At 47.4% G+C, this 18,046-nt stretch overlaps 1 protein-coding gene across 6 annotated transcripts in view; it reads right to left on the reverse strand.

Moving 5' to 3' along the window:
- Positions 1-15,107: 15,107 nt before the first annotated feature.
- PRICKLE1 (prickle planar cell polarity protein 1) overlaps positions 15,108-18,046 on the reverse strand; it is a 186,235-nt gene continuing 183,296 nt past the window's right edge. For all 6 annotated transcript variants that reach the window (XM_030216289.1, XM_030216290.1, XM_030216292.1 and 3 more), the window contains one exon: positions 15,108-17,356. In XM_030216289.1, coding sequence (XP_030072149.1) covers positions 16,500-17,356 — 857 coding nt within the window. In that variant the 3' untranslated portion in view covers positions 15,108-16,499. The remainder of the gene's footprint in view (positions 17,357-18,046) is intronic.

Genomic DNA, 18,046 nt, shown 5'->3' on the forward strand with positions numbered 1-18,046 from the left:
GACAAAACAGAAACTTCTTGCTGCTAGGTGACTCCATAATCAGAGGCATTAACTTATTCACACAGCTCATGGATCCCAACAAGGTTAAATGTCTTCCAGATCATCTGCCAGTAGGAATACTGCAATTCACCTGGAGCAAATGATCTGGCCAACAATAGCACTTGGAATGCAGAGAATTTTCCAAAAGCTTGGAGAGGAGCCAAAGTCTTTGGCTCAGACTTCAGCGCGTTTCCTGAAGTACTACTAACAGTTGGAATGGGAGCAGAGACTAGTAATACAGAAAAGTTGAATAAGTGGCTCACAGCCTGGTATTAGGTAGAAAATGGGGCAATTTCTGTACTGATAGACTACTACATTTTTCTGTAGCAGGAAAAAGGATCCTTGGGAAGAAATTCAAACAGTATGGCTCTGGGTGTTTAAACTAGGCTGGGGGGGGGGGGGGGGGGTGAAGAAAAATGAACCAGAGGAATTCATAAAATCAACCTCCACAAAAGCAAAAGATGTGTTAGAGTAGAAATGGAGTTGTAAGACTGAAAGATACAGTCTTGCTATGAGATGAGGGAAAAAATGGAAGTGTTAAATACTTTTGTTCATGGAGGACAATCTTGGAGAAGGACCACGGATATCTTCCAAGGGTATATATGGGAATTGAATGCACAACTTTAAAAACTGAAAGTGGACAAAGCCAAGGGCCAATACATCCTAGAATATTGAAGGAACTCAGAGAAATCCTGGCTGGACCTCTTAATGATTTATTTAATAGATCCTTTGAGATGGGAGGGGTTATGCAGGATTAGAGACAAGTGGATGTGATCCCTCTTCACAAAAGTAGAGCCAGGAAAGAAGCAGGAAACTACAGGCCGACAAGCCTCACTTCGGTGGTTGGAAAAATAATGCAGATGCTACTCAAGGAAAGGATAGTTAATATTCTAAAATCCAACAGATGCAAGATCCGAGGTAACATGGTTTTACCAAAGGAACATTTTCTTAACGTATCTGATTGATTTCTTTGGGTGACCAAAGAACTGGATAAAGGACATGTACTAGACAGTCTACATTGATTTCACAAAACGTTTAATACATTTCCTCTCAGGAGGTTCCTGAATAAACTGGGCTGAAGTTAGGACCCAAGGTAGTGAACTAACTGGAAACTTGTTGATTGACAGATGACAAAGGGTGGTGGTGGACAGAGTTTGTCTGGAGAAAAGGAAGGTGAATAGTGGAGTGCCTCAGGAATCTGTACTGGGACTGATTCTATTTAATGTATTTGTGAGCAAGATTGCTGAAAGATGACAAAAATATCCAACGGAGTGGACATTAGAAAGACCATAGAAACCATGAGGAGGAATCGACACAAATTAGAAGAATGGTCTAAAGACTGGCAGTGAAAATTTAATGCAAAAAAGTGCCGAGTGATGCACTTGGGGTGTAGAAATCCAAAGGCATCCAAAATATGGCATGAGAGACTGATAAGCATGGTTCGGGAAAGAGAAGTTGGGGTGATAGTATCTGAGCATCTTGAGACAGTGAACAATGTGTGACAAGGTAGCGGCCATAGCCAGAAGCATGCTGGGCTGTAGAGAGAGAGATAACCAGCAGAACAAAAGAGGTTTTAATGCTCCTAAACAAGTTGTTGGTGAGACCCCACTTGGAGTTGTGTTCAGTTTTGGAGGCCATATCTATCTAAGGACAAAAAGACTTGAAGCAGTCCAGGGTAAAAGACAAAAATGGAATGAGAAGAGACTTGCAGACCTAAATATGTATACCCTAGAGGAAACATAAGAATATACATACTGGGCCAGACTAGTGGGTCCCTACAGCCCAGTATCCTGTTTCCAATAGTAGCCAATCCAGGTCACAAGTACCTGGCAGAAACCCAATAGTAGCAGTGGCTTCCCCATGTCTATCTCAATAGCAGACCATGGACTTTTTCTCCAGGAGTTTGTCCAAACCTTTTTTAAACTCAGATATGCTAACCACTGTTACCGCATCCTCTGGATAGGGGAGATATGATAAAGATGTTTAAATAATTGCAAGGTAGCATTATACATACAATTTATTTTTTCAGAAATGTAGAAGCAGTAGAACTAGAGAACATGTGTTGAGATTACAGGGTAGTAGACTTAGGAGTAACATTAGGAAGTACTTTTTCATGGAGAGCGCGGTGAATGCCTGGAATGCTGTCCCAGGAGGTGCTAGAAACAAAAATGGTGACAGAATTAAAAAATGCATAGTATAAACACAAAGGATCCTTATATGAAGATGCTAAGAGGATGGAATCAAAACAAAATTTGGCATTGATTAGATGGCAATTCTGGTAGTTGGAAAACAAGGCTGGTGCTGTGTGGGCTTCAACGGTCTGTTTTCCAAATATGGCAAAAAAGGGCAGACTTCTATGGTCTATCCTAACTACGGAAAGACAGATGGGCTGGAGTGGGATTTGACAGCAACTCCAGTGGTTGGCAAGACCAGTGCTAGGCAGATTCTACAGTCTGAGACCTGACAATAGCAAGGACAACTCAAGAACAAGTCTGTGTATTTTATATCCATTCATTTCACATGCTGTGAGAATAGCTCAGGGGGGGGGGGGGGGGAACACCTTAAGGTTGATAATAACATGTTAGTTTGCAGTGTTGTTGGATTTCTGGTTTAATCAAGTATTGACAATTGAATGTGACTGCTGTAACCACTCTTTTATAATTTGTCAAATATAAGTTACTGATTGGTGTTGTGGCAAATTGCCAACTGCCTTATTTGTGATGCTAATATATGATCATGAAGGAGTGTAACCTGCATGGAGTGACCACCTTGTTGAGCAGACTGGATGGACCTTGTGAGCCTTAATCTACCATCATATACTATTGGGCTCATTTTCAACACAGAAAATAAACGTCTAAAAAGTGTCATAAAGTTGCATTTGGATGTTTTTCCTCACAAAAACGTCCAAATCAGTATTTTCAAAACCTATTTCTAGATGTTTTTCTATGAAGTCCATCAGAAGTTCAGCCAAATCTCAAGGAGGTGTGTCAGGGTTGTGTTCAGGCTGGGACTTGGGCGTTCCTAAGACTTAGACGTTTTTTTCAGCCATAATGGAACAAAACCGTCCAGGACTAAAACTAAGACGTTTTGAGCTAGACCTATTTTTATAACGAATAACGCACAAAAAGTTGCCCTAAATAATCAGATGACCACTAGAAGGAATCAGGGATGACCTCCCTTTATACCCCCAGTGGTCACTAACCCCTCCCATCCCCTAAAAATGTGATGAAAAACATTACTTGCCAGCCTCAGATGTTATACTCAAGTCCAATGGAACAGTCTCTGTAGTCTAGTGTTGTTGCAGTGCACTGCAGACAGGTGGACCCAGGCTCCTACCTTCCCCTACTTGTTACACTTGTGGAGGAAACTGTGAGCCCTCCAAAACTCACCAGAAACCCACTGAACCCACATATATGTGCTTCCTTCACCTGTAAGTGTTATGGTAGTGGTGGACAGTTGGGGGTAGTGGGTTTTGTGGGGTTAGGCACACAAGGTAAGAGAGCAATGGTGAGGTGTGTACCTGGGAGCATTTTATGAAGTCCACTGCAGTGCCCCCTAGGGTGCCCTATTGCTGTCCTGGGATATCAGGGGGACCAGTCTACTAAAAAATGCTAGCTCCTCCTACATCCCAATGACTTGATTTTGTGCATTTTGCATTTGGATGGGGGTTTTTTTTTTCTGAAAATGGACCAAAAAACAAAACGTCCAAATCACAAAACCTTGTTCAAAACAGTATTTTCGAAAACAAATAGACGTTTTTTCTTTTTTTGAAAATGACCTTCTTTCCTATTCAGATTTTGGACATTTTTTGCAAAACGTCCAGACTTAGACGTCATATCAAAAATGCCCCTCCACCAGTGCCGTAGCGAGGGTGCCTGACACCCAGGGAGGGTTGCCGCTGCACCCCCCCCCCCCCGGGTGCAGAGCAGGGCGCTCCCTCCCTCCGGAGTGCACCCCCCCCGAAACGCACCTTACCTTTCAGCGGGGGGCAGGCGGGAGGGCCAATCCGCCCCCAGTGCACGTCACTGGGAGCTGCATCTGCTCTGCTGCTTCCCTGCTTTCTCTGCCACGGAACAGGAAGTAACCTGTTCCGGGGCAGAAAGAGCAGGGAACCAGCGAGCCGACACCCCCCCACCGCGTGCACCTGGAGCGGACCGCCCCACCGCCCCCCTTCCTACGCCACTGCCCTCCACGGCACTCATTTTCTAAGCAGATAGACTTTTTTGGCCATTTTGAGATGCACATCTGCTTGAGACGTCCAAATGCCTAGCTGCCACATGGCAAGTGGTGGTATATCAAATAAAAGGAAAAGAGACTACCTGCGAGGGAGACCCAAAGTAAAAGGTTCATTCTGCCCAACCCTTAGGGGGCTAGTTTTGGTTTTTTTAAATAAGTATATGTGTGTGTTAGAGGTTAGAAAGGGTGACTCAGGAAGGGTGTTTTCATTTCCATTGTGCTTGAGTCAGTATTGTGTATCTGCTGGTTGCTGGCATTTACATCAAACATATAAATGGCAAGTGACCGACTGACCTGCAAATGCGCAGTAGAGACTTCCCTCTCTGTCCCGCCCTTGCGTCAAGACGTGATGACATCAGAGGGCAGAACAGAGAGTGAAACTGAGTCGGACTGTCGGACGCTGCCGCTGGAGCCTGGAAACGAACATCGCGCGCACCAACCTCCACCCTCCCCCCATCCCCGCTGCCGCCCCCCTCCGTATCGTGCCCCTGCACTGACCTAACAGCGCCTCTCGCCTCTGTGTGGATCTGCTGCTACCTGCAGCGCTTTCACACAGACATGAGAGACGCTGTCAGGTCAGTGCAGGGGGCCCGGCGCGGAGGGAGGAGGGTAGCTGGAAATCTCGCCCATTTTAATGGGCGTAACGGCTAGTTATTACAATAAATGATATTTTGACCTAAAATATGTAATGCATGTATAATATTTAAAGGACCACCCAGAAAACACCTCCTATCTTTACATTTAAAATCCTACACATTGCCAAATGCATGCATAAGTTGCACCTTTCCTGAAATAACTGGGCACATGTATATACTATTTTACATGTGTAAGTATGTTATTTATAAGGGCAATTTTATAGAGATGCCTAGTTTTAGGCAGTATGAACACACATAAATGGCGACAAAATATTTAGCGTGAAAGTATATGCTTAGGCTTCATTGCGTGTACTTTCATTGTGGGTGTGCACAGGGCAGAGCATGAGTGGGATCTGCACTTGTGTGCATAGATTATAAAATTTCTCAACTTATGTGCTTATATGTATAAAGTGCATGCTAGCAAGTACACCAACCATACTTCTAGTGTGAAGTGCTGGCACCTACACTAGTATAAAGTCAAGTACGTGCATACTTGAGTTTATAAAATAAGCATGTTAAAACACGCATTAACTAGGAATGACTTTATAAATGTACCTTCCACATGTGCAACTCCTAAATGCTGATGCATACCCATAACACAAGTAGGGGATATGCCAAATGCCATTCAACTTATCCAGACCTGAATAGAAGAATTTTTTTTCTACGTATCATCAAGAATACTATAAGAGGCAATTGCATGCACATATAGGTTTGCAAAATGGCTGACATACAGGTGCAAATAGCAGTGTTTTCTTCACTGGATTTTATTTTCATGTTTAAATTTGTAAAATGGATGCTCCTATCCTATATGCTCTATATACATGCATTCTTGGATGCATTTTAAAATGCTACCCTAAATGTACACGTCCCAACTTGGATGCATCAATTTCTAATTCCATTATGGGCGTCTCAGCATTTATCGCCAGCTGATTTTTACTATGAGCTAGCATTTAGTGCAGCTTTATAAAAGGCCCCCCATAGCGTGCTACGGCCCCGGTACAGCTACCACCACCTAAAAAGATGTTGTTAACTGCATTGCATTATCTGCAGTACAGTTACCCCTGGTTTCTATAAAATTCACCCATATTTGGGCATGATCCTGAGATATGTGCACAACTTAATTGGTTAATAAGCCATTACCCAAGCAATAACTGGACACCAACAATCAATTATTAACGTTACTTGGCACCAATTCGGAGTTGCGCGCACATCTACCTATGCGCTGTTCTATAACACTGGGTGCCACAATCCCATAGCACGCAATCCAAAAAAAAAGGGGGGAGCCAGATTTGGAAACAATGTTATGGAATACTGGGGATGTGTGTCCAACTGAATGGGCTGTGTCAGCATTACCGCACTGGCAGCTGCTAGTGGAGCTTTGTTAAAAAAAAAAAGGGGGGGGGTAGGGTAAATAGGGCTCCAGCTTGAAGAAGAGATGACAGGTGGGATAGGATAGAGGATTATAAAACCATTGGTGTTGGTGCTGGTTATTTACCCTTTCATATAGTGCTAGGGACTAGGTGACACCTCATGGAACAAACCAGCAGCAGATTGTAATCAAGATGTTGAGTTTATGCTGGATGATCAAGGCACCTAGCATAGTTTTAAAAATGCCCCTGTTCCATGTGGTATATTGGTCAAACCAGATGAAAAATAAAACAACGATAGCAGAACATCTGAGTAATTTAAGAACATTGAAGCAGGAGGCGCCATTGGTAGATCATTGGGCCACCCATAAGCATACAGAGTCTGATTTCAAATAAGTGGTTTTGCTGCAAATACAATTGGAATGGGGAGGGGGACGTCTCATCTCGGTAACTGGAAACAAAACGGGAGCTGGGCAAACTTCTACGGTCTGTGCCCTGAGAAAGGCAAGGACAAAAACTCAGGCATACATATAAAGTATCACATACCATGTAAAATGAATTATCTTGTTGGGCAGACTGGAAAACTCTTTTTATTGGAAAAAACTAAAAACAAATAACATACAAATCAAAAACAAGCCCCTAGCTATACACGGTCCTCCTATCTATGTACACCCCCTCCCCCTCCTCAATAGAACAGTGGAAACTGTTTATTAGAAAGACCAAAGAAAAAAACCGGACATGCAAATCAAACCCCAGGCTCCTAGCTAGACATGGTCTGCCTATCTATGTACACCCCCTCCTCAATAATACAATGGATCAACCCCCCCCCCCGACCCCCCACAACCCCTTCAGACAACTGGCTCACAATCCCCTGGGAAGCATGTCCCCTCATGGCGGCTTAAGCCTCACGTGTCTCCACCACCTCGAAGCCACCCCCACCCCTTTTTCCACCCTTTCCCACTTCGCCGCTTCCTGCACCGCCCTTACCACATCCCAGCTGACTACCTCCGCCGGCCGGACCTCCTGGTACAGGGACACCCTGCAGCGCGCCATCCAGAGGCAGTACCGCAATATCACCGAAATCAGAAAGCGTGTTACCGGATCCCCGCGTCCCTCTCCACCCTCTGGGCCATACACCCAGTCCGCATAGCTGTAGTTGCGGAAACTGGGGATCTGCAGCAACGAGGAAACCCGGTCAGAGACCTGGACTGTAAATGGGCACCTCACCAGGAAATGCTCCATCGTCTCTTCAGTTCCAGCACATTCCTCCCGTGGGCACCCTCTATCCCGCACATTGCGATATTTCAAATTTCCTCGGACGTACAGTCTACCGTGAAAGGACAGCCACGCCAGGTCTTTATACTTCACCGGGATGCGGTTCGAAGCAATCAACCGTAACCCCTGCTGCATCCGTGGGGCCGGCGCGTCCCTCAGCGCCAGAGGAGCTGAGAACACCTGCGCCCGTACTCTGTCCATCCAGACCCCCCGTTGTCCTGCCTTCACCTCCCCCACCGTCAGCCCCCACACCCTCACCAATTTCACTAGGGTCTTGCAATAACTCACCCCCCCCGGAGCCCCCCTTCGCAGTGCCACTACCCTCCCCCCCTCCCGCCATAGGTCCCAATATCTCGGCCACCACTGCAGGACACTCCTAGCCCACCCCGGTGGCTCCCGCCCTACCGCCCTCCCCAGATTGAACTGCAGGAGCAAAGCGCTGAAAAACAGGACTGGGTTTATCATGCCCACCCCCCCCTCCCTCCTAGGCAGATAGGTAACATTCCGTTTTACCGGATTCGTCCTGTTGCCCCAGAGCAGCCGGAAGAACACCCCATACAAGGCCGTGTACCGGCTCTCCGGCAGCAGGCAGATGTAACTGACGAACAGAAACAAAGGAACTAAGTGTGCCTTGATGAGCTGTACCCGCTCCCCCATGGTCATTTTCCACCCCTTCCATCTATCCACCCTCCCCTTCACTTCTTGGAGACACCTATCCCAGTTGTAGAGCCTATAATCCCCCTTCTCGAAGTATATTCCCAAGACCCGTATACGTTCCACAGCTGTAGGAAACCTACCTCCCAACTCAAATTGCAGCCCCTGATCCCCAACCCACAGGCTATTGGACTTTTGAAAATTGACCTGCGACGCTGTTGCCTGCGAGTATTCCTGGATCAGGTTCTGCAATCTACCTCCCTCCCTCTGGTCCGCTACCCACACTGTAACGTCATCTGCATACGCCACGACCCTTAACTGGTTATTGTCCCCCACCTCCACCCCTTCCAGCCCCTCCGCCCCCCCCTTCTCCAGCCGTCTTATAAAAGGGTCGATGGCGTATGCATACAACAGCGGGCTGAGTGGGCACCCCTGTCGGACCCCTGCCCCTATCTCAAACCCCTGCCCTCTCCACCCGTTAACCAGGGGAAAACACCCCGCATGCCGATAGAGTAGCTGTAATTGCTCTATCCAACCCTTCGGAAACCCATAGCGCTCCAGAATGCTCCATAGGACACCCCACTGCACTCTATCAAACGCTTTTTCCTGGTCGAGTGTTACCAACAGCCTACCATGCCCTCCCACTCTACTGCGTTCTACCCCCTCCCGCACCCACGCTGCAGCTTCCAAGACCCCTCTCCCTTTAACCCCACATGCTTGCGAGGCTGCTAGCAAATCCCCAGACACCTGCCTCATTCTCTGGAATAGCATTCGCGCAAAGATTTTTCGATCCGTATTAAGCAGTGCTATAGGCCGCCAGTTGGCCAGCATCGCCGGGTCCTTCCCCTTACTTAGTAGGATAAGAGCCGCCTCTGTCAAGGAACTAGGCAAGGAACCCTCCAACTGGGCTGCCCCCCATACCCTCACCAGGATCGGCACCAGCTGCTCCTTAAAGGCCTGGTAGAACTCAGTTGTTAGCCCATCCGGCCCCGGCGAGGTCTTCCTGTGGAGCGCCCCGATGGCTTCCTCCACCTCCTGTTCTGTCCACGGGTTCAAGAGGGCCTGAAGCTGGGGTCCCCCGTGACCTATCCCCGGGGTTCCTTCCACATAACACTCCATCTGCTCCATATCAATCTGCTGGGCTGAAAGGAACGCCGCAAAGTGGTCCCTCACTGCCCCCAGAATCCCCTCCCTGGTGTCCTGCAGGACCCCCTGTGCATCCCGCACCCCCTCCATCACCCTACGCGCCCTCCGCTCCCGGCAGCATGCGAAGGGGTCCGGGCTACACATTTTCCCGAAGTCCCGCTCATACACCAAGGAGGTGTAGCGGTTGTACTGTACCTGCTCCAGGAGTGCTTGGAGATCATGTATTTCTTCCTCCCTCCCCCCTTGTGAAATCAATGTGTCCCTCTTTTTCTTTATTGCCATGCCCAACTTTGTCCTTTCCCTCCCCTCCCTTCTCGCCTGTCTGAGAAAGAATCCCCGCGTTCGTCTTTTCACTGTATCCCACCACTCCCCCAATGACTGAAATGCCCCCTGCACTGACACCTGATCTTCCAAAAACCGGCGGTACTCCTCCCGCACCTGCTCGCTACCTAACCACTTTAAATTTAGTCGCCATAACCCCCTCCCTGGCCTCTGCGCTGCCGCCCCCCCCACCTGAAGGAGGACCATGTGGTGGTCTGAAAAGTCCACGTCCACGGTTCGTGGACCCCCCCAGACAAACCCCCTTCTTTACCAGGAATCTATCGATTCTACTTTTACACTGCCCTCGAAAGAACGTGAACCCCTCCTGTTCCTCACAGAAGGCCACATGCGCGTCTACCAGCTCCGCCTCCCGCATGATCCCTGCCAGCCTCACCCCGTCATAGCCCACCTGTACCGATCGTCCCCCACTATCCTTTTTCCGCAATATGGTGTTAAAATCTCCCCCCCAGACTACTTGGCGCGAAGTGTATAGGTAGGGCTTGATCTTCCCAAAGAGGAGCACCCTTTCCTTCTTGCTTTGGGGCCCGTACACATTCACCACCCTCAGTGCTCTATCCTCCCAAATCGCATCCACAACAAGACATCTCCCCACCCCCAGCTCCACCACTCGCTGAATATTCACCCGGTGGGACTTAAATAAGATCCCCACCCCACCATACCTCTCCCCCGCCAACCCCCACACCGAGGGACCCCACTTCCAGGCCCGCCTTGCCCGCCTGATCACCTCAATGGACCGCAGCCGAGTCTCCTGGAGCAGGAAGCAATCTGCTTGGACCCTCGCGAACCAGTCATACGCTAAACCCTGCTTCTTCGGAGAGGCGATGCTGGCCACATTCAGCGTGGCAAATGTCAACACTAAGCCTGCCATCCTCATTGCGAGTCACGGGTCTGCTCACTCCCAACTTCTTTCCTTATCTCCTGGGATACCCCCTTCTTACCCTGAAGCAGGTCCTCTGCTATGCGGTCTACATCATCCCCTGCCAGATCCCCCTCCCCCCCCCCGCAGCCGTCCTGTCTGCACCTTACCCCCCCCTCCCCCTTTCTTCCTTCCTTTCTTCTTTGCTCTATCCGGACCCACCCCCTGATCCCTCCCTCTCCCCTCTTCACCCCCGCCCCCTACCTCCTCCTCCGAGTCCTCCACCTCCCCCAAGTCCTCCAAGTCCTCCAGATCCTCCTCTAGCTCCACTCTGTCCCCCCAAGCCTGCACTTGGGCCTTCACCACCTGCCCGGCCCCCTCAGCTTTCCTCTTACTCCCCTTTCCCCTCCCTCCCTCCCTTCCCTCTTCCTCCTCCCTCACCCCTCCCCCTCCCCCCAGAGCCTTCCCGCCCTTCTTCCTACCACCAGTACCCTCCTCTAGTGCTTCCTCATATTTCCGTTTGCCCTCTCCAATCCCCCCTGCCGCCCCCTCTTCCTCCATTAACTCCACCTCTTCTCCTTCCCCCTGTTCTTCCTCCTCCCTCCCAACCTCCCTATCCTCCTCCTCCTCCTCCAACACCTGAAATCTGTTCCTCCCCATCTTCCCCTGCAGCGACCCCTCCCTGCCCACCCCTACTTTCCCCCCCCTCCGAAACTTCCCTTTCCTCTGTGGCACTTGTACCCACTCCCCCTCTCCCCCCTGCTCCACTCCTGACCCAGCCCCCTGCCGCCCCCCTCCTGCATCCCCTCCTTCTCCCCCCCTTGCCCCTCCCTGCCTATCACCCCCTGCCCTATCCCCTCCTCCATTACCCCCCCTCCCCGTCCCTTCCCCCACATATCCCACTCGTTATGGGCCGCCCTAGGGCAGTTCCGATATGCATGGCCTAACCCGCCGCAGAGGTTGCACCTGATCGCGGTGCAGTCCTCTGTGGCATGCTGATCCCCGCATCTTCCACACTTTACCACTGGGCATGACATGCTGAAGTGCCTAAACGAACCACATCTGAAGCACTGCCGCGGCTGCCCCTTGTAAAAGCACAGTATCCTGTCACGACCGATAAAGGCAGCCGAAGGAATGTGCTGGACCACATGGCTCTCCTGTCTCAATTTGACCAGGGCTCCCCAACCTCCTGCCCAAACCCTGCTTGGATCCGGTAACTTTGTAAGTGGGGATCTCAGCTCCGCGTACCTCTGTAGCCAGTAGGCTAAATCTGCCCCAGAGATAGACTCATTTCTCACGAGCAGGGTGATCTGCACCAGGTCCGGCTTGCTGACTGGAATGGCCCTGAGGTCCCGCCACTCCCCCTTTCCCCTCACCCCCTCGTACCTTTCCCAGAATATTTCCATCCCCCTCTGGGTCATGAAGCTCAAGTCATATTCTGGGATGTTGATGGGGTGTATACACGCGTAAAAGTCCTCGGGTATAAACCCCATCCCCATCACCAGCCTCAAGACCCGATCCCTGGAGGGCATTGCCCCCTCCCCTATCCATTTGAGCTGTACCACATTTCGCCGCTTAGGCAGCTGTCCACCCCCTGTCCCCGCTCCCCCCCCAACCCCTCCCTGGGCCCTCAAAACCACCCGATCTCCCCCCCTCCCTCCTTCCCCCTCCCTGGACTACTGCCGCAAAGGACTTGGACCCCAGCCCCCACCGCCCCCCCTCCACACTTGTTCCAGCCCTTCCCTCTGCCTCCCCCCCCTTCTGTCCCTCTGCCCCTCCCCTCATCCCTCTCCCTTCCTCAATATCCACCGCCCCCCTCCCCCTCCCGTTGTCCCCCGTCCCCTTCCCTCTCAGACAAACATCCAGCAACGTCCATAGTCAGTTCTGCGGCTTGGGCTGCCTCCAACTGATTGTCCTGCCCATCACCACTTCCTGGAACGTCCCTGCTCTTCCCTGCCACTGCAGGCTCCAGCCTCTGGGCTAATCGCCTCCTCTCCTCTGTCTCCTGGCGATACTCTGGCACCTGCCCAGTCAGGTCTGCAGCTGGCGATACCAGACTCCCTGCTCGCTCTGCCCCCGAACTCCCTCCAACCTCCGGCACAAGGGGCGAAGCCTCCGGAACTCCGCCGCTCCCCTTGGCTCCTCGCTCCCAGCCGTCCTGCTGGCAGGTCTGCTCCACCACCCGCTGCACATCTGTTAGACTTGCCATGTCCACTTCTGTAGTCAACGAAAGTCTCTCAACAATCGGGTTACTTCCCCCTTGCTTCTGGTGCAGTCCCTCCTGCGTTCTCCCAATGGCTGGCGCTTCCCGGGGGCATGGCTTGTCTGTTCCTGATTCCGCCACAGGCTGGCTGTTAGCACCCCCCGATTTCACCTCTTGTAATGGACAGCTGGTCAAATGAGCTCCCAGCTGCTGCCCGCTCCTATTCCTCTCTCTCCGACCCCTCTCCTGTAAACCGCCAGCTACTCCATGCTCAGGGAAGACATCCCCTGCTCCCGGACTTCGTGGGCGGGGCTTCTCCAGATGCCATGCTGCTTCGGTTTCCACTTCAGTCATTGCAGACCCGGCCAAAAATACCGGAGTCTGCCTCTGCTGACCCTTTTCCAACAGGGCCTCCTTCACGGCAACTGTCTCTGCTGTTTGCACAACTGCAGGTAAGCCCTCTGAGACTTCGACCACCACCTCTGTAGAAAACAGGCTGCTACCTGCGTCTCCCTCTGCTGCCTCCATTATCTGGAGTTTTGAAAAGTTACTGAGTTCTGTCCTCCCCTCCACAGGTAGGATCTCTACTCCAGCCCCCACCTCAGAGCCATGTCCTGCCGCTGCCTCCTTATCCTCTGGCTGCTGGGTAAGTGCTCTAGACTGTGTTGCCAACTGTCTCATGTATTTTAAAGTGGGGTCACCTCTGAACCCAGACAACTCTTTTGAGTCTAATGCTGCTGAAGACACTGAAGCTTGCTGCAACTGTAGTGTTCCTGAACCCCCAGACTGTGGTATTGAAGCCATCCTTTCTCGGTTAACATAGAGCTCCCTCAAAGGATTCACAGAGCCCTTTTTTAAACAGTTCAACAAGTGTTCTTTTTTCCCCAACAACTTTGATATCCGGGCTTCCTCTTTAACATACATTTGTCTGTGCTCCGCTGGGGCAAATTTACACATAGTTCTTGCCATTTTCAGACGTTTTCCTAGCTCCACTACTTCTTTTTCCACCAGCTTAATTCGTCTTACAATATTTACCACACTACTTGCTGGATCATCAGGGTCATAGCTCACTTCAAGGAACTCCTCATCTGACGATCCACTCTCCTCACTCTCACTCTCAGCTGCCTCCAGCAAAGGCTTCTGGCAAACTTCCATCGCCTCTTCCTTCTCCCTTCCTTGGAAGCGCCCTTCTGGGGCCTGTACTATCTTCCTCCCCCCTCCACTGTCTTCTCGCTTACCTTCCGCAAGCTGGGCCATGGAGGGGGAAATGCTCTGGTGGCCTCCACTGGGCTGCTTCTCCCTTCGGTCCACTGGACTCCTTTCCCTTCTCCCGGTAGTCAAACCAGGGAGAGAGCCACTCCTTTCGGCCTTCTGGTCCCAGGCCCCAGGAGGCCCCATAGCCTGGGACTTTCCTGAGGCCTTCTCCCCAGGGACCCTCCTCATCTTTGGGGAGGGAGCTAGGTCTCACTCCCTTTCCACTGGAAGTCAGCAGAGCTCTCTAAAACACCTCCTTCCTCCTCAGCAGACTGGATGGACCGTACAGGTCTTTATCTGTTGTCATTTACTATGTTACTATGTAACTTGCGCATCAGGATTTATACCTGGTTTCAACAGGCGTAAGTCCTCACGCCCACAGGAATTGGTACTACATGCTGTTTTATAAAGGGTTCTTAGCCACGAGCATCCTTGATAGAATAGCTGGGCACCATTTACTGGATCTGGCCTTTAATATACAGTAAGTAACTTTTCTCTGTATAAACTGTATGGGAAGATAATGAGAACACCTCCAACAGTTAACACACAGATCTTTTGTAGTTATCACGCATTCAATTTTGTCAGTTAACATACGGTAGCTACAAAACCTTACCACAGCTTAGTAAACAGACTCCTAAAAGTGCAATTTTGAATTGTTACAGGAATCGTATTGCTGCACAGTCACAACAATCCGTTTCAGCAGAGGTTCTGGGAACTGGAATGCTTTTAATTACTGAAACTACAAGACAAGATTTAACAAACCATTTTTATTAATTTCATCGAAGCAATTACAAATTTTCATATAACACTTTTAAAAATCGTGTGTATGATCATGTAAGGTTTTAAAAAGGTACATTTTCAAAGTGTCTCTGCATTTAGACTCCAACTGGATCTGATAATTTAGCGTAACCTATGTCCACCACCAGGGAAGATTAGGCAGACAAACCATCTGCAATAAATAGAAAACAAAAGCTTTGGAGCGTTGCCAAGTTCCATATGTCTAGCAACAAATAAGAAAAAAAGGTGACAAAAAAAATCTACAAAAGTTTAACCATTTGGTTGCATTCTACTAAGCACCAGGTCTTGGGGGCAAGATCGTTTTAGGGGAACAAAATAGTTATGCATACAGTTATCAGAGAGAAATGCACAGTGTGACATGACATTATATTGAGGCCCTGCTAAACTGGAATGACCAACCTTTTGGTAAATGAGTTACAGACCATAGAAGTTGTAGTGTAATTTTTGAAAATTTGATGCAGGTTACATAATGTTTTGCCTTTATAAACACTGTTGCTCTGTATTATTTTTGCCGTCTAAAATCATACTTCATTATTTTAGTCATAAATATAGTTGATAGTTGTATTGGGTACAATATTAAAAAGATTACTGTTGAGGCAAAACAATCTTTCGGAATCACAAAGGTGCAAATGATCTAACATAAGAAAATAGTTAATCGAAATTTAATCTCTATGGAAATTGCATGTTTGTTGTACCATTACATTTGAAGGTTCTTCATTTTTACATTTATACAGTTTACATTGTTTGCTTCCTTGCATAACCCATGCAAGATTAGAAGGGTCATGGTGTAAAGGAATCCAACTATGTACAAAGGGCTCAATTAGAAAGACAAAAATGTAAGAGGTTTCTCTCCAAAGAAAACATACATTTCGAATATCTAAACTGTATAAACCAACCAGATGACAAGCAAATATTTCAGCCTTAATGCTGATGTTGAACAACCCTTAATCTAATTTAAGATTACTACTTGCATATCAGAGATATAAAAATATCAGGTTTTGAATCTGAGCTATACAATATGTACATTAATATTTGCACTATTAAATTATACTTAATCTTGCGCTACTTTATAAATAAAACTTTTCAGTTTGATTCTGCAGCTAACATAATGCTCTGCAGTGTTGACATGAGCTATTGAATTTCAGAAGTCGAGTCTGCTGTATTTCCAACATAATCTGCCATATCAGCACTTTACACTATGTAAAGTTATAATGAACATACCCCATCAATAAAATAAATGACATTTTAAACAGTTGATCTCCAAGCTGCGTTTGTTGTTAAAACAACTATTGCAAGGTTATTGGAGTTCTTGACTGTTTAGGTTGTATTCTTTGTTCATATATATTATTTAAAAGCAGACTTTTATAGTGTAATCAAAAGGAAAGATTGCAACAATGTCATATTAAGGTAAAATAAATCTGCAGTAGATATTTCATGCCCACATAACATGTAATGTAAACCCAGCAATCGCAGTAATCAGCAATGCTAGTTTCATAATATTAGGCCTTAATCAGTAAAGATCTTTTTCCACAAGCAGTACAATGGGGAAGTTTCTTGGCCCATAGACTCCAGCTGAGTTATTCTGTGCATTGGCTAAAGAAATTAAGCAACTTGCGAGTACAAAACAAAATGTGGTTTAGATTGTGAATGCAGAATTCAAATGCATGGTTTTTACATGCATCAAAAAACACCTCTTAAGAAAGAATACAGTTTTTGCCTTTGTGTCCTCTCTTTTTCTTAGGCTTCATTGTCCTTTGACCAAACTGAGAACTAGATAGTACAGATGTTGGACTAGACAACTCATCTGAAAAGCACTGATACCTTTGTGAACGTGGTTGTGGAATAGGTTGTCCAAGAAAATATCCTTCTTCTTCAGAATCAGAAGATGAGGATGAGCAAGTTGAACACCATGAGTCTGCATCCTCACCATACAATCCAAGAAATTTATCAGCAACTTGATTTTGCAGTACATAATTTGAAGGCGCATGGGTATACTGTCCAAAAAGGTCTGTGTTTTGTGTATATGTTTGGACTTCATGAGTAGTTTTGTTTTGAAAAAGTTTGTGATAGTCTTCAGGTTTGTAGAGACGAGTTCTTTCCTTTGGAGAACCTCTTCGTTCTGTAACCAAATGAAGCGCGTTGTCAGATCGAGACTTCCTGCTTCTCTGGCGACGATGATGATGCCTTTGATTACGTTCTTCTAAATTGTAAACACGTCTACGAGTTCTTTCACTCATTGGTGGCTGACGAATTTCAATGTCATAATTTCCATTGTCAATAACATCATCCGAAAACTTGACTTGCTGAGGTCTTGACTGGGATTTGGATCTTCGAAGTACAGACACATGCACTGGCTTTTCTTCAGCTAATGCTTTTTCTTGACCCAACTCAGAATTTAAACTTTTTAAAGAGTCTGTACTTCTATGAAGCATAGAAGAGTTCAGAGTTCCCATGATGCTCATTTTCTCACAATCTTCTGCCTCCAAATTTTGGAAGTTTTGTAGCATGTACAAAGATGGTCTTTGTTTAGCTTCTCCATCTACAGAAGCCCCTTAAAAACAAAAAAACAAATAATTATCAATGCAATCATACAACTTAATAAAGCAAATTCATTTGTAGATAGGATAGTTAAAAACAAAGCTCTGAAATTATCAAAAAATAGCATTTAATTATATAATAAATAACCTGAATTCTATATAGCGCGACTTAAGTTGCATGCACAAATCCGGTCGTATTCTGGAATTGTGTGTGCAACTTAATTAGTTAACAAGCTAATCAGCACCAATAATTGTCCATTAACAATTACTGACACTAATTGGCATTAATTAGAATTTACAAGCACTTAACTGTCTAAACATATTCTGTAATGTGATGCGCTTAATTCTAAGTCACATAGTTGAAAAGGGAGCTTGGTCATGGGCATTTCTTAAATCTATGTGCATTGTTATGGAATACACCTAGTCCAAGCCTAATTTAGGCATCAGCACGTACAGCAAGTTTTACTTGGCATAACTGCCCACGACTCAATTTAGTCACACATAAAGGCGCTCAGCGTATTCTATAAACTGCAAGGAAATTTAGGCATATTCTATAAAGTACACCTAAATTTAGGCTTACTTTAAAGAAAATATATAGGCATATTTTTTCAGTGCCGATTTTTTAGGCATGATACATAGAACCTAATCCTTACTAACTATGAATTAGTTTATACAAAACATTTGTTCTCTAAAAATGACAAGCA

This window comes from Microcaecilia unicolor, chromosome 10 (assembly GCF_901765095.1).
Source record: "Microcaecilia unicolor chromosome 10, aMicUni1.1, whole genome shotgun sequence".
In the NCBI taxonomy this organism is placed as follows: domain Eukaryota; kingdom Metazoa; phylum Chordata; class Amphibia; order Gymnophiona; family Siphonopidae; genus Microcaecilia; species Microcaecilia unicolor.